Below are 17,639 nucleotides of genomic sequence, written 5' to 3'. Positions count from 1 at the left end.
TCTTTTAGTGTGGCACTTGTTTTTCTGCAGATTTCTGTGGCTTTTTTTTTTTTTTTTAATAAGGACCATTCTTCTTCTACTCTCCCTTTCTCAGTTTTGGGTAATTTGCCTGTTATCCTCGCTTCATAGTTTCCTTTCTTCTCCATGTCCTTCAACAGCCATGTATCTTTGGCATTTTTTAAAATTTAATTTTGGGCACATGAACATCTTTTAGGTCAGCACTTGCTGGGTATTACTAACATCTGTAACATACTGACCCGCTCTTCTATCAGTGATGATGAAATCGATCATAGTCTTGAGCTTTCCATATGTTTATGTATTGTGACAGTTTCAATAGGCCGGATGGCTTGAATATGTGAACTGAGTGGCATATCTTCGAGTTAGTACTCTTTGGAGTCACATTGAATTCACCTGTGGGCGTAATACTCTTCGAATTAATGGTTTAAGCCATAAAACTGTATCCTGGTGTCGACGATTAGGAGTGAACCCGTCCAAGAAAGAAAGAAAAGAAAGAAAAGAAAAGAATGAAAGACAGAGCGCGCCTCGCTAGCGTACGATAAGCTTGCAGACTAACACCGGTCATAACCAACCATATGAATGACTTGTGATACTATCAAAATAGCATGATAGAAAGTCAATGTGTATTTCAATAATAATGATTATAATAATGATGATAATAACAATGTTTCTGAATATTATTTTACAAGTAAAACCAGTGTGGAAAATTATTACTGTTATTAACTTGACTAGATTTCCGGTCCGAGCGCGCGTGCGCAGTGCATCAAGGACTCCAGCCTGCCAGCTGAGGAGAAGAGAAGTGGGTTAGTGTGTCAGTCGCCGGACTTGTGTGGAGTTTGACACGCTGTTGAAATAAGTACTTGGTTCGATAGCGGACGGCGATACTCTAAGATTGATTTGAGGAAGTTGAAACTGTGTTAACATAGTCTGATATCCTACAAATATACTATTTAGAATATTACGCTTGTCAACGCACATAACACAGCAGACGTCAAGTTAAGTTGAGCTGCCTACAGTGTTTAATATTCGAACGATATTTCCAGGAAGTGTTGTGTGGCAAATTTACTAATCTTTCTTGTGCTAGTTTCAGCCTGAAATTCAAGAGGATAGTTATGAATATCATCATGGTGATTTCACATACCGCTATATGTGTTGGTGCTGAAATGGAAGCTTAAACCAATGTGACCAGCTGACAGCGATGGACTGAGAGAAAGGCACCTATGACTCTATTATTCAGGACGACCAGTCGTTCATCATCATGAAGACATCGCAACGCTAAGTCGATGCAATTGTATAATATAATCTGTTTGGTAGAAGAGTAGTTACGTAGCTGTAGTTGGTAAATGGTCTGGCAGTATGTTTTAGTTATGTAGTCGTAGTACTTTGCCATATTATAATGACAGTGGAAGATCCTCACGTATTTATTCCTGTTAGATAATCATGTGATATTGGAACGGCGTACATGACTTATGAATTATACTAGGTATATCAGGCAGTGATAATTCTCAGGGTGTATCTTATAAATTTATTATAGCCATGATTGGTGGAGATGTTAGAGCATTCGTGTATGTAGATTAGATGTTTCTGGATGTACAGTCGTCGTACAGAGGCGAGATATAATCATATATGGTATCTATTGGGAGTATAATCGTGCGATATTGGAACTTAAGTCTTAAAAGAAAAATGATTCCGTCATTTTGAATCAGAACCCGTGTGTGTAAGTGCGGAACAGAGATAGATGAATCGAGATATGAGAACCGGTAGGTGGATTGAATCTTCGAGAATTATATACGCGTAGGACTTGTTGCGTGATGATGTTAGAATGAATTTGTGATATCCCGGGGTGGATCACAAATGTATGGTCGTATAGTATGAGTCGTTATTAGATATTTTACTACTATTAATGTAATAATTTAGTCTTCGAGAGAAATCATATTATAATGAATAATTGAAGTAGTTCTTCGAGAATAGAATCACGCCATGATTATTGAAGATGGTTCTTGAGGCAAGTGAGTGTTTGGTAGTGGATTATGGTAGATAGTTGTGTGATTTAGGATAATGAACCTATGTCTGTTTGAATTTGAGTACGTCTTAGAAAAAGTAAGCTTAATTAGTTCTATCACGAGTTCTCTACAATTCATAACTATAATGTTCACGATAACTCCCGATGGTTCTGGAGCACTATTCGAGACTTTGCCCGAACTCGAGATTTTCCAGAATGTTCGAGGACTTTCATCCAGGTCATCTGATTGAACACTTGAAATTTCATGGTACCTTCAGCTATTCTAAAATTATTCTATGATACTCCGACAATATGATCAAACTATTCAATGATATTCCGACAATATGATCATCTTTGTGTAGCCACATGTGTAGATAGTGTAAAATAGGGTGTAAATAGTAGAGTATTCTAGTATTATTATATGGTTATGGTATTTTGGAGTTTATTTACCTGTTATCTCAGATGTTGTTATACAATGTGGACAGTGTTAATTTCTTCGTTATTCGCATTCAGGATTTGTGATATGGCATTTCAGAAGTTTAACTTTGAGTTAGGCAGACCATTTCAAATGTATATTACGTTTCCAGACTTTAGTAATTTATTTATTCAATTTTGTTAATCCAGTAAGCGACTGGTAATTGAACAGATTATTATTTCATTGAGCCGACTCAGTTTTAAACAGAAATTAAAGCATCAAATTATGTAGTTGTAAAAGAAATGTAAATTTTTGGATGGATAAGTGCAAAACTTAATGTGATTATTGAACAAAAGTTAATCCAATCTTTTCTCTTTCTGATATTTCAGAGCGGATCGCCTGAATCCAGAACTTTCAGTAAATCAAATGAAATCTGTTTACCTGATCAAAATTATTAAAATTAACGTGTAATTATGATTTGCTAGGGCAAGATAGGGCGTGAAATCATGTACCACCCCATTTGATTATTTCGTTTGTACATCAAGAGATACATTTTTAATTTATTAACGATCATTTTCATTATCACAGTTCAGAAGGATGACAATTTGAGTATACTTTTGTTGTTAATAAACCATGCCATATATTAATGTTATTCTGTATTTTCTTTATTATATGCCACAATTTAAGTTCATATCTCCTATGCATGCCACATCCTTGGATATTTCATCTGTGCGTCCTGTTTACGAACTGAGCATACCTGAGGTGTCTCAGTGTTCTCCGACTGTAGCTTAACCCTAATTAACGGTGCAGCATGTATATCAGAAAACATAAAGGTCCAATAATACTGCCTTGAGGAATTCCCCTCTTAATGATTACAGGATCAGATAAAGCTTCACCTACTCTAATTCTCTAAGTTCTATTTTGTAGAAATATAGCCAGCCACCCATTCAGTCACTCTCTTGTCTAGTCCAATAGCTCTTACTTTTGCTAGTAATCTCCCATGATCTACCCTATTAAATGCCTGAGATAGGTCAATCATGTTACAGTCCATTTGACCTCCAGAATCCAAAATATCTGCTATATTTTGCTGAAATCCTACAAGTTGAGCTTCAGTGGGATAAGCTTTCCTAAACCTGAACTACCTTCTATCGAACCAGTTATTAATTTCACAAACATGTTTAATATAATCAGAAAGAATGCTTTTCCAAAGCTTACATGCAACACATGTCAAATTTACTAGCCTGTAATTTTCAGCTTTATGTCGATCACCCTTTCCTTTATACACAGCGGCTATTATAACAACTCTCCATTCATTTGGCATAGTTCCTTCATGCAAACAATAGTCAATTAAGTACTTCAGGTGTGGTACTATATCCCAACCCACTGTCTGTAGTATATCCCCATAAATCTTATCAATTCCAGCTGCTTTTCTAGTTTTCAACTTTTGTATCTTATTGTAAATATCATTGTTATCATAGGTATATTTCAATACCTCTTTAGTATTAGTCACCTCCTCTATCTGGACATTGTAACCAAAATTTTTAACATATTGCTGACTGAATACTTCTGCCTTCTGAAGTTCCTCGCATGCACACTCCCCTTCTTCATTTAATGATTCTTGGAATGTCCTTCTTGGAACCTGTTTCTGCCTTAAAGTACCTATACATACCCTTCCACTTTTCACTAAAATTTGTATGACTGCCAATTATGCTTGCCAACATTTTATCCTTAGCCGACTTCTATGTTAGATTCAGTTTCCTAGTGAGAGTTCCTTCAATTTCTCCTTACTTTCATAGCCACTTATAACTTCTCTTTCCAACCTGCACCTTGTTCGTAGTCTCTTTACTTCTCTGTTATAATATAGTGGGTCTTAACTATTCCTTACCATGTTTACGGGTACATAGCTGTTTTCAAATTCCTGAACAATTGCTTTAAATCCATCCCAGAGTCTGTTCACATTTTTATTTACCATTTTCCGCCGATCGTAGTTACTTCTTAAAAACTCCCTCACACCTTTTTTATCATCATATCAACCTAATAGTCCTGATTTTACGAACTTCCTTTCTATCACACATTTTTAACTATGATAAAAACAGCTTCGTGTTCACTAATACCATCTATTACTTCGGTTTCTCTATAGAGCTCATGTGGTTTTACCAGCACCAAGTCCAGAATATTCATCCCTCCAGGTGGTTCCATCACTTTCTGATTCAAGCTGTCCTTCCCAGTTTAAATTATTTGCCATTTGTTGGTCATGCTTCTTGTCGTTCACATTACCTTCCCAATTGATATTTGGTAAATTGAGATCACCCACTACACTCATGTTCCTTTCCATATCGTTTCCCACATAGCTGATTATCTTATCAAATAATTCCAAATCAGCATCCGTGCCACCCTTTCCCATTCAGTACACTCCAAAATCATCAAGTTGCCTATTATCTTTAGAGATAAGCCTTACGCCTAGAATTTCACGATTGTAAGCTTTAACTTCTTCGTAGCTTACAAATTCTTCTTTCACCAGAATGAACCCACTCCGCCCACCATTCCTATCCTACCTCTACGATAAACACTCCAGTTCCATGAGAATATTTCATTATCCATTATATCCTATCTCAGCCATGATTTAACTCCTATTACAGTATCTGGTAAGTATATTTTTTTGCTATTTGCTTTACATCGCACCAACACAGATAGGTTTTATGGCGACAATGGGAGAGGAAGGAATGGGAAGGAAGTGGCCATGGCCTTAATTAAGGTACATCCCCAGCATTTGCCTGGTGTGAAAATGGGAAACCATGGAAAACAATCTTCAGGGCTGCCGAGAGTGGGGTTTGAACCCAATATCTCCTGGATGCAAGCTCACAGCTGTGCTTCCCTAACCGCACGGCCAACTCGTCCAGTCTGGTAAGTATATATCTATTAAATTACTTAATTCTATTCCTTTCTTTACAGTACTTCTACAGTTCAACACTAACATTTTTATGTCATCCCTACTTGACTTCCAGATCCCTGTACCCTTATCACCGCTCCCTAGACCACCCCATTTCCCTGAATGTTCCCCCCTATAACCTTTCTAAACAAATCTCCTAACTTATACGTACCACTGTGGTTTAAGTGAAGGCCATCTGAGTGCAGATCGCTATCTGCTACCCATGCATTAGGATCTAGAAATCTCACTCCCAGTTTTCCACATACACACTCCATTGTCTTATTTAAATCCCCAATCACCTTCCAGTCAGCATCCCTCCTACACAGTATTCTACTGATAACAATCTCTGCTTCCTTAAATTTCACCCATGCTGTATTTACCAGATCCCACATAACCCCAACTATGTTGGTACTTACACCTGCAATGCCCTTCCCCTTAAAGCATTAGACCACTTGTCTTCTAAAATTCCCCCCTTTCCCTCCCATCCCACTTTTACACCTACCATATCCCGTACATTGTTTGAGAGAGGTCTACCTTCCTTTCTGTCCTCTGAGAGAAAATTCCCCCTTTCCATTCACATCAAGTATTGAATGTCACAAAAAATTTGCACTGTTGTACACGGTGGTTTCATTTATTTATCAAGAAACTCTAAGATCCCTTTGCCTTGGGATAATTGCACCTATGTCATCGCATCCAAATATGGAAAGGAGAACAAAATTTTGAAGTTCAATAATGGTAGTGATCTGGCTGTCGCATTAGTAAGACCCTGAATTTCCTCACCACCTGACACCTCTCATGGCTGAAGATGTTTTCTATGAAAAATGAAACATGTACCGACTAATTTTAAAATAAATTATTATTTTAATCTAAAAAATCGTAAGATTTTAAAGTGGGTGGAAAGGTGGAGCTTTTCAAACTTACAAGTTAGAATTTGTTATATATAATAATTCCACCATCGACCCAGATTAAATTAATTATTTGTAATAGTACAGCCAACCAGGCACAAATTCCTAATACTTTCTTGAATCTTAAGGTCAAACTTGCCAAAATTAACAAAGATACGTTTCTTTAAAGAGTGCAGGACACACAACCTCATCCCAAATTTTCTAAAGTCCTCCCAAAGAAAAAAATTGCCTTCTGATCAACACAAAGCAACCAAAAACAACATTTACCAAATCTGGTTAAAGAACAAAATTAGGTTTTTGTATTGAAAGAAAGCCATATTGAACAAGAAACTGTATAGGGCTCACCTGCAAGCACCCCAACAGCTGACTCCCTTAGAATGGAGTTTGTTTCAAAATAAACACACACACCCACCCTCGAATAAGATGGAGAAACAGGCCAATACTGAACTCAAGTTAAGATGCTTGAAAAATAGTCAAAGAGAAAAGAAGATCCTTCTAGATGTACAACCGTTAAAGCAAATGAAACCTCCCTTTTTAATAATCTGTCTGGTGTTCGCTTCACTGAGTCTGAATTAAACATTATGTGCAAAAGACCCAATTTCAATTGGCCTAATCCAAATAAGAGAGAAGATTTATTAACTTCCATAACAGAAAATGAAGCTAACATCCAAAAAAATACTGATAGATCAACAACAAGATGTTAAACATGAAATTAAAAAGAAAATCCCTAATTTAGCTGAAGGTATTAAGGAAGGGGTCCCACGAAAATTTACCAATAAGAAATTAAAAACTAAAATACGAGAAAACAATGTCATTGTTACGAAAGCCAATAGGGGAGAAACAATTTTCATCATGGACAAGGACAATTACGTGTCAAAAAACAGAGACCTTTTTCTCAAACAGTTCATACATCATAGTAAATAAGGATCCTACAATGTAGATTCAAAAGAAATTTAAATCACTCCTGAGAAACTCATCTTTTATTTTCACTGAACAAGAGAAACAAAAGTTCTTCAATATGAACCACAGTCTTCCGACAGCCCGAGCACTCCTCAAAATTGCATAAGACCCGAGTCCCCATTAGACTGATCATTTACTTCCAAAACAGTCCTACATATAAAATCTCAAAATACATACATAATTACTAAGAACACTACAATTTCCATAGGAAAACATTCATAAGAAGCTCAGTAGATTTCTGTGAGGAACTGAACCAGTTTAAATTGTCACAGTTTCATGTCGTGTGTTCTTAAGACATCAAGGACTGTACTCCAATATTCTGGTTAAAGAAACTATCAACAGGATCAGAGACAATCTTTTTGCCCAAAATCTGAAGGTAATAAAAAGAGTGAAGAAAGGGTGCCTCATAAATACAATGGAGAACCGATTTACTTCCTGGGCAAGTTCTGTAATAATAAACATAATCTGAAAGACAACACAGAAAATAAAAATCCTTTATTTGATTTAATACCTCCCTTATTAAACCTACTCAGCTTCAATAACAAAATAGGTTACAGACGGAAGAATTTTCTCCCACTTAGACGGAATATTTCTTCTCCATCCCCTTCTGCAATTGTTCGCCCTCCCTCCACGATGCATGCAGACCTTGCTGGCACACACAGATACAATACTAGGAGGAAAGCAGCTTTGAGCGCAGTAGGAGGCCTGGTGTGAGTCAGCTGTGAGAGGTGTCAGGTCTTGTTAAACACGACAGCCAGATCACTTTCGTTATCGAGCTTCAAAATTTTATTCTCCTTTCCAGATTTGGATGCAACAACATCATAGGGAGTTGCTTTCCAACTCAAACACAATCAGTCCATTTCATCTGACAAAAAAATTCCCCCTTCCATTCATAGCAAGTGTTGAATGTCACAAAATTCTTTTGCATAGTTATTCACTATTGTTTCATTTATGTATCAAGAAACTTTAAGATCCCATTGCCTTGGGATAATTTTCCAAGGGGTATTTTATACATAGCGCATCTTTCACATCAAGAGATGTCAAATAGTGATAATGTAGAAAAATGCAAAGACTCTTTCATCTTGTCAAGGACAAGTTGTTTTTAATATGAGTGGTTGTGTTATTTATGTAACCTGTGTTTTTGAACATATTTTAACTGCAAATCAAGATCACGGCTGAAGATGTTTTCTATGAAAAATGAAATGTGTACAGACTAATTTTAAAATAAACGAATGTTATTTTGATCTAAGAAAAACGTATGATTTTAAAGGGGGAAAGGTGGAACTTCTCAACCTTACAAGTTGGAATTTGTTTTATATATATATATATATATGATAATTTCACCATGGACCACGATGAAATTAATTACTTGTAGTAAGTGGTATGTTCCGCACTGTCAGTCGAGGGATGGCGTGGAGTGACATTAGTAGACAAATAGCTTGAGTGAAGTTTTTAAAGGCAGGAAAGATCATAATATGAAAAAAAAGATGGAATTTAAGAAGACAAATTGGGGCAAATAATGATTTATAAGAAGAGTAATTAGGAATTGGAAGAATTTAGCATGGGAAATGTTTGATAAATTTTGAAGTTCTTTGAAATCTTTTAAGAAAAGACTAGGTAAACAATTGATATGTAACCTGCCACATGGGCAACTGTCCTAAATGCAGATCAATGATGATTTACTGATTGATCCCTTTCTGTCTTATGTTTGCTCAATGTACTGGATACGTTTTCCTGCACTGTCAACAAATTCAATCTTAAAATTCTTCCATTTATCTTCAACATTTCCAGTCTGTGTCCTTATTTGTTGTTCTATTTCCTTACAAGCACTTGCTTCCCTTGTTTGTCTTTCAATTACCACACTCTTAATCCCTTTTCTCTTCTTTCTGGCAATTTTAAAATTCTACTTACTTCGGGTTAGCTATCACTGCTCAACCTCTCCACAGTAGCTGCACGCAAGTCGAGACCTCTTCTTTGGGGAGAATTTTCTTGGAGTTGGTGGTTTCCTCTTCTGAGCCTTACTTGTTTCTTAGGCGTAACACTTTTTGAAGAAGATGATGACGGTGTAATTATTGGCAGAGGAGGAGAAACAGAAGCTGGCTCCGTAAGATTTTCACTTGAGGTGGTTGGTGGCAGCATTATTGGAGCAGGGAAAGATGTTACAGCAGGACATGTAAATCTTTCTTATCTTCTGATACGGAGGGTCTAATTTTTTCATGGAGATACATCTGTCTATCGATGCTAAGGCCTTGAGGTTTGATGACTTGCGGAAGGTCACTGAAGTCAGGCGGTGGTGATCTTCTGGAAGGACGGTGTAGGGTACTTCGTCAGAAACTATGGATTTCTTTGTCAACACTACACCAGGGTGCTCCTTCATACACACAAAGTGATGTATCTGGGCTATTTGTGGAATGTTTTACATTCTAGCACGGAACTTCTTTTGCCAGTCATAAGTAGGAATTGTTACATTTCCAGATTCTGTGGCAACAGCGACAGGAATAATAGAGCTAGAAACCGGACAACTTTTACGGGTGACATTAATTACATCTTCAATAACTTAACTTTCATTTTTCCGGAATGCTCTCTTCAAACAACAAAAATACAAATCAGGTTGAAATTTCGTGTGTCCCACTGGCAAAAATGAAATTTTACAACTGCTGTTCTTTCCTGTCATAACTCTCCACATGAGGTATCTCACTAAGAAGTTGTTTTTATTTTGCCCAACACAGTTATCAGCATGGAATTCTAAATTCTCCTCACCTACTGAAACATTTTCCAAGAAGTAATGTACAAGAGATAAGACAGTATTTACTCCTTTACCTGCAATACAAGCTTCTGGAATAATGTACAAAACAAATTTGTTAAGTGGTTCACACGCTACACCAAAGAGACCCACTTTGTAGCCTGTAGGAAAGAAAATGGGTCCAACTTGTTGCGGATCGTATGGTAAGTGCACCTGTTGGGCGAAATCAAAACTATAATGCATTGGGCCTTTGTATGTGTTACAGCTATGTGGCCCAAGAAACAAACGAGTTTCCAGTTGTCTAATTCCTTGTCTATAATTGTCTATGGGGTTTTTAAGATGTTGTATAGCCTTTTCCATCAGATTTCTTTTTTTCTCCTCATCCGTAATTGACAGTTTCCCTATTACAGTTTGATTGCTTCTACAAGTCATACAAAGATCAGTCTTGGGTTTCTGAACTACTATGTTACTGCAAAATGTACGCCAGATGGAATACCAAGACGAGAGTGATACAGGAATTCTCTCTATTGATTTACAACTGTCACAGTATAATGTATGAACGTACTTCTTAGACATGCTGGATGGGAGAAGCATGAGATCACTTCTTCATTTTGTAGGGATCCGTCCTGACATGACAAGTGAATTTTGTTCACTGAAATTATTCATAAAGTTCACTGCATGTTTACGATCATCAAAAGTAATAGATTTTATCTGAGAAGTCTTTAATATTTTTCAGTGAATTTTAGGCTGCACCCCTTCTTTCTTGAATTGTTCCTTTAAATTTTTTAGCCTCTTAGAGCCACAAGCGAATACAAATTGAAAAAATGACTGACACACCTCCTGCCCTCCGAAGTGATAAATTGTGTAAGTTTCTTTCCTATCATAATTTTTTTCTCTTAGTAGCTGTTGCCATTGGCTGGTTTCGTACTAATGCATTCATCGCACCCATCATTAATACGTGGGGGTGATTGACATGTTCTCCACAATTGTAATCCAGTTCCCGACATTCTATTCTCGAAGAATGAATGAAGCTTTCGGGAAAAAGACCAGTGCAATTTCTTGTACAGCAACAATCCTTATTTATAAATTCTTTAACCTCCTCTGTATATTCAGAGGCTGTTTGAACTTTGGGAACATCATGTAGAACACTTACGTCCACATCAACAGCGTCGTCCTGCAACTCGTCTGTTGTGGAAATTTCAAAAGGTTCACTTTCCTCACCAGAATTTTCCCTTTCAAACTCGAGGGGTGCACTGAAGTAATCCGAAATAACATTAGATAGTTCCGGCGGCAAGTCACTGCCTGTATATTGTTTTAAACCTTTCACAATAACATCTGCTGCATCACTAGGCCCTGACATGTGAGAATTATTACTCCTTATTTTGGAACCTAGTCTATTTTAAAACGTCTTAACAAACTTAAATACACAACTATATGAACAATAAGGAGAACACCACACTTCTCCACAGTATGAAATACACTGAAAGACTGGATCGGTATCGGAAATGTTCGGAGCAGAGAGGATGTTTATGAAACCTATTATTTTTATTAAAAGTGCCCAGATAGGGTTCATTTATCATAAGATAAGATATCCGAGTCACCTTATCTTATGCTCGCGCAGCTATGAGTACGAGCGAGTAAGTGTGTGGACCCTTGCTTACGATGCGAAAAGTGGTCCCTTTTCTTAGTATTAAATAAACCTCATGTTTCAGCAGTGATTATTGTCAGAGGACTTTTAAATTCACACAGTGAGTAGGTGACGGTCTAAGCAATACGTAGGTATCAAAAATGAAAATTCGACATTTTACTCCCTTCAGTGGTTTTTTACAATTATTTTGTGAACTGTTGACCGAGAAGTGGTCCCTTTTCTTGCATATGCACACATATGAAGTCAATCAAGGCTTTGGCTCTTCTGCCATTCATAACTTGTAATCTTCAACTGTTTTTCTTTCTTTCTTTTCTTTCCAACTCTTCTTCTTGAACCATGTGTTGTCAAGAATCAATAGTTTTCCAACACAAAACTGAATTAGCAAATCTCCCTCCCTATTCTTACTGATGTATCTCCACTTCACTTTCTATCCTTTCTTATATGTGCCATCACATCATTTCCTTATCTTGAACACATTTCTCCACATCTTCCAGGAACTGCTCAAGGTCGTTTTTATTTTCTGATTTTAAGATATGTACATGAAATAAATACCTTGTAACTAAATTGTCTGTATAATGATCCTGTCATGTACATACTGTACCTTCCCTAGGTATTGCTGTATATTTTTCTCTAGGTCATACCTACTCAATTTTGGCTTCTAGTCCCCTGCTGTAAAACAATCAGCATCCATCCCTCAGTGTTCTTTCTCTTGTTTCTTTCCACCTGATCTCACGTAGCGCAAGAATAGCTACATGTCTCTCCTTAATAAACTTGATCAACTGAAGGGTTATTTGCTAACAATGCTTACTGTTTCCAACATAATGGTATTAATCTAGATTAATTTTCATAGCCATTACTCCTTTTTTAGAGCTTCCCTAGCACCCAAAGACCTGGGAATTGGTCGTTTTTCTGAAGCACCATTTGTATAATTATTTTAAATTGTAAGCTATAATTACAATGGGATCACCTCTCTCAAAAGTATTTTATGCCTACTACCACGTTTTAATAAGGTCGCTTCTAATAGGAGACAAATTCCCTGGTAACCAACCCTAACCAGGAGAACAGACAATGCCTGAGGGATTTAAGTGTCGTTTCCTCCAGTGAGGGTCATCAGCCCACCCTGTCCAATGCTGTTAGTTTCTCCTGGGAATCAAACTGTTTACCACTATCCAACATCTGGCAGTGAGTTACTGCCTGTTTCTACTCCATTAACTGCAGCAGGCACCAGCAAAATTCCAATGGCTCTGGCTAGATACATTCTACTGCAGACTCATCTTCAGTAAGAAATGAATACCATTATAAACTCATGCTTATCAAAATTTTCTCAGTTAATAGCAATATTGTGCCTATGAAAAAAATGAAAAAAATAATCTACTTAACCTTAGTCCAGCCAAGTCAGTCAGTGCCGAAGAACAGGAATGTGTTGGCTGGTAAAACCTATAGCACACATCTGGGGTGATGATGACTGAATATGGAATACTACTGAAATGAAAGTACAGTAACAAGGATAGCTGCAGAACCCAGTGAAAACTTGTCCTGTTTCCACCCAGCCCAGCACAAATGCCATATCCAATCCTCAAGTTTTGAGCCAGAGATGAAATGGTGGAAGGCAGCCATCTAATTAAGCCACCAAAGGGCCAAAATAAAACTGGTCCATAAAACATTTATAAGAATGACACGGAACTGACCCTTGTTAATGAACAGGAGAACTGTCCATCACAGGAAATGTTGGAAACTGTGATTCTGATGCACTAATCAGTTGCTGTCACATTTCTGCGCGTGCACACCTCCCGAATATGCCGCTGTGTCATTATGTGTGAGTGAGGGGAGCAGACATGTTTAGTGACCAGTTAAATGCAACACAAATGGTGCTCATGATAAAACAGTGCATGTTCATTGCCAAGTGTTATGTGAAGCATGATTTGTGGAAAACCTGGGTGGAACTGTTTGCACAAGAGTTTAAGACTGGAAGTATTTTGGCAAAATCTCCAGCAAAGTCTGCAATGCAAAACTTAGTGGCAAAATGGCATGAAATGGGCTCTGTAATGAATAAAAACCATGACTATCCGAAAAGAGTTCGAACACCAGAAAACATTGCTCAAGTGAAGGAAAGCCAGGAACAAAATCTCAATGCCGTTTACCTGTTCAAGTGGGAATAAAGAGATCACTGTGTCAAAACATTATAAAAAACAACGTGTATCTGTATCCTTACAAATTTACTGTTGTGCATGCATCAAAGCATCCAGGCGAACCTTCATGTATTGAGTTCTGCCGGTAGTTTCCGAGTGAAGTGGAGTCTGGACTTTTGGATCCTCAGTTTTTCATTTCTTCAGAAGAGGCCATTTCTTCTGTGATGTTCATTAACAAGGGTCAATCCCACGTCAGTCCTATCGTAAATAGTTCCCTGACTAGTTTTATTTTGCCCATCAAGTATATGATCATAACTAAGACAAGAAATTGCTGTAGAAAAGCAATCAAACACCAAATGATTACTCACCACTGAATTTTGTACAGAACAATAAATGCTGGTAGGATTAATTATTAATACTACGAGGCTTAATATAGAACATCAGGTGTATTTCACTGGATATTTTATGAACATAATTACAGTCACCATCCCAAGAGGTGTTTAGAGCAGTTTTCTCCCATGATTTCTGTTACACAAAGTTAAGTTTTTGCAAAATTCTTAGCGAAGAGCTGCTACAATTTCTATATGGTAACAAAGTGATGTAGGAAATTATCTCTTGAGGAAAAAATAAGCAATAAATTCTGAAAACAACGTTTCTTGTGCAGGAATAAAATCTTGACACTTACTGTTGTGCTTGTGGCCAGACTGTTTGTTTCACTGAACTCTTGTCCCAATCCATATAGCCAGATTCGTCAGAACTCCAACTGAATGAAGGGCAAATTTTCTGATCACAGTTATTTGAAAACATTGATGAAGCCATAGTAGTAGCAGAGTTTGTCATACTGCATTCTATACCACTACTTTCTATCTCGGTTGACCTGAGGAAAAACAAATGCAAACATATTTATAAGGAATAAAAGCATGAAGTAATTCACAATTTACTAACAACCAATCATTATCATCATTAGCAGCAGCAGCAACAGCAGCACAAAGTTTCAAATTCATCTTGTAGCACATACAGCCCATTTTGGGTCTAGAATTGCCAAGATAACTGCTGCAAAGCCAAATGACCTGCAGATTTTAAGAGTCATGTGGTCAGTGTGACATCATCTTCAGCCACATTGTTTTGCTTTTGTCATAAGTACCACTGCCGCTAATATTAGAAAACTGCTCACTTGGTTTCAAGAGGCTGAGCAAACCTCATTTCAAACCTCAAGCTCAGTACAGAATTAGAATACCTAAAATGGCTATGGGAATTGATCCTCAGGCCTGCAAGTAAAAGCCAGGCATGCTACCGTCCCAGCCCAGATGGTAAGCACTCAACGCTAAATTTATTAATGAGAATGCCCAGCAACTTTCATGTTTTAAAAAGGCATTGTTTTCTTTTATAAGAGGGAAGCCATTTGTTTCAATATTGACTCAGTGAATATAACTTATGTTTTTTAATAAGTTGAAACACAAAATGTAACACTTAAAACACATAACATACCTGAAAAAGTATTAGTAACAGAATTACATGTTTTCTTCTACAAGAATATCTTCAGATTCTATCACATTACTTTTAACCATGTCTATATACGTACAATATTGTTTACATTGCAAAAAATTTGACAGATTTGACCATTTTTGGTCTTTAATTGGTCCGTACTGACTAGGTTCACATAAATATACTATGGGCGATGGTTTGGTCTGCCCTGTCAGTATATCAGCAATTTCTAATTTTGTACAATTAATCCACTCGTACATGTTTCGGGAGCCCCAACTCCCTTCATCAGCAATTTCTATCTCAGAAAGCAAGATTCTTCATACCTTAAGATCTAACATCATTCATCTATACATCAAACATTGTCAATATATAACATTATTTTTAACTCACACATATACACACAAACATTTCTTGATAATGTCTGTTATGTAATAGAACACTCATAAAAAGTTCCGCTGGTTGTTCTTATGTAATACTTTAAAACACATATTAAAATGTCAGCTGGTTTCCTTGGAAAAATCAGCCACAGATAAATGTTTCTTGCTACTGTCTGTTCTGTGTATGTTTGCTGTTGTAGCCCACTTTAAGCATATTAAAAAGGCAACTGATATACTACCAAAGTTATAATTTTCACCTTGTTGTTGTTAGAACACTTTCTAGAATGGACTGATTTACCATTGAATTATTTGGCTTCTTAAGATATAAATGCATAATTGATTGTATCTGGTTGGATGGAATCATGCTATGTTGGTGCTGGGCTGGAATTTCGACAGAGCGGATCAAACGTCACCTTTTACGATACTGTGCCATACAACCAAGGGCATACCATCATTCAACTTTTACTTCAACAACAATAACAGTTGACAGTTTCAACAACAAAGCAGATGTTACAAAACAACGAAGGATGTTCCCCAAACTCCTCAGCTAATCGTTTTAACTGCAAATTGTCTTAACATCGGCACTTTACAAGACTGTCAAGTTTGATACATGATTTTACCCTCCATTGACGATTCAACTACAAATTTTTGAACATTTTAACATGTCTTTTATTCCACAGTAACAAATAAGAACCTCACAGTATTCCACAACTTCAAATTTGTATGCATTATCTTAAAGCTCTGTTCAACATTGTACAAACGCACTGCAGTTATCTGTAACCTGGATCCCAGGACTTTCTTTAAATAGTAATGTTTTATGTCAGATAACCCATGTCAACCATTTCATATGTATTTAAGGCAGTTTTCATGTTGACTATTATTTAGATCCTTTGATTTATTTATTATCAACTGATAATGATTCCAAGGGAATGGAAACTGGTTTTCACTCAATAAATGCTATGTATTATATATTGTGTTGAATGGTGGAACATTCCTAATTTAATTCCTGTTATATAAGTTAAAACGTCAACACGGATATGAAAATCATAACTTATGATTGTTAAAATATTATTCCGTCTTCTACATACAAAGGTACATCTACATCTTTTCAGACAGTAACAAATAGCAGTGCACAAAATCCTGTCATAAACTGTGGTGTACTCAAATGTGAGAAATGCGCATAGCAGTAAGTGATATGCCTCCTGATGTAAATAAAGATTTAGTCAATGAGCTATCTGATTCTTCTGTGAATTTGAGCAGAAGAAACGTGGGGGTCACAAGTGATGAGCGACATCCTCGCATTCAGCAGCAGGACATTACAACTGTGATGTAGTGGTGGTATTTGGCCTGCCACAAAATCGATCTGGACTTAGAAGTGGATTTACAGAGGTGAAAAATTGTTTCCATGCATTTAGCCTGATATTTCAGAGCTTCTCTGATGCATTAAAGGAAATGATCTCTCCAAGATACTTAAAATGAATGTAAAGTTTTATTTTTCCATATCTGGTATTGATAAATGTAGTAGTATTATGATAGTCAGATAACATTACCCCTATTTTTCAACAGATATATGGAGACCTACAGCTTCAGCTACTTCTTGTAATGTTTCAACCAGGAGGTTGGCGATGTTGAAGTCATCTGCCATTTAGACTACAACATCAGCAAAAGCAAGGCAGTCGGATATTCACTGCTTTAGAACCAGTGTCCAACCTAATCCTATAACTGGGTAGCCTGTTTCTCCACTCATGGATGACATTTTCAAGAACACAGTGGAAAAGAATTGGTGAAAGAATCACCTCAATGACCAGCAGTCTTAATCCTGAAGGATCTACAGATTTCCCCTATAATTTTTTTTTTTTGCTTCACGTCGCACCGACACAGATATGTCTTATGGCGACGACGGGATGGGAAAGGCCTAGAAATGGGAAGGAAGCGGCCGTGGTCTTAATTAAAGTACAGCCCCAGCATTTGCCTGGTGTGAAAATGGGAAACCACGGAAAACTATCTTCAGGGCTGCCGACAGTAGGG

The 17,639-nt window shown here is 37.0% G+C and overlaps 1 protein-coding gene across 1 annotated transcript in view; it reads right to left on the bottom strand.

The window, feature by feature from the left end:
- Positions 1–17,639, bottom strand: part of LOC136863059 (uncharacterized) — a 303,511-nt gene that overhangs the window by 127,379 nt on the left and 158,493 nt on the right. The window contains exon 6 of the mRNA XM_067139388.2: positions 14,435–14,626. Coding sequence (XP_066995489.2) covers positions 14,435–14,626 — 192 coding nt within the window. The remainder of the gene's footprint in view (positions 1–14,434; positions 14,627–17,639) is intronic.

The sequence above is a fragment of the Anabrus simplex genome, chromosome 2 (genome assembly GCF_040414725.1).
Source record: "Anabrus simplex isolate iqAnaSimp1 chromosome 2, ASM4041472v1, whole genome shotgun sequence".
Taxonomy (NCBI): domain Eukaryota; kingdom Metazoa; phylum Arthropoda; class Insecta; order Orthoptera; family Tettigoniidae; genus Anabrus; species Anabrus simplex.
The sequence above is the reverse complement of the archived record's forward strand: the minus strand, read 5'-3'. Positions and strand labels throughout refer to the sequence as shown.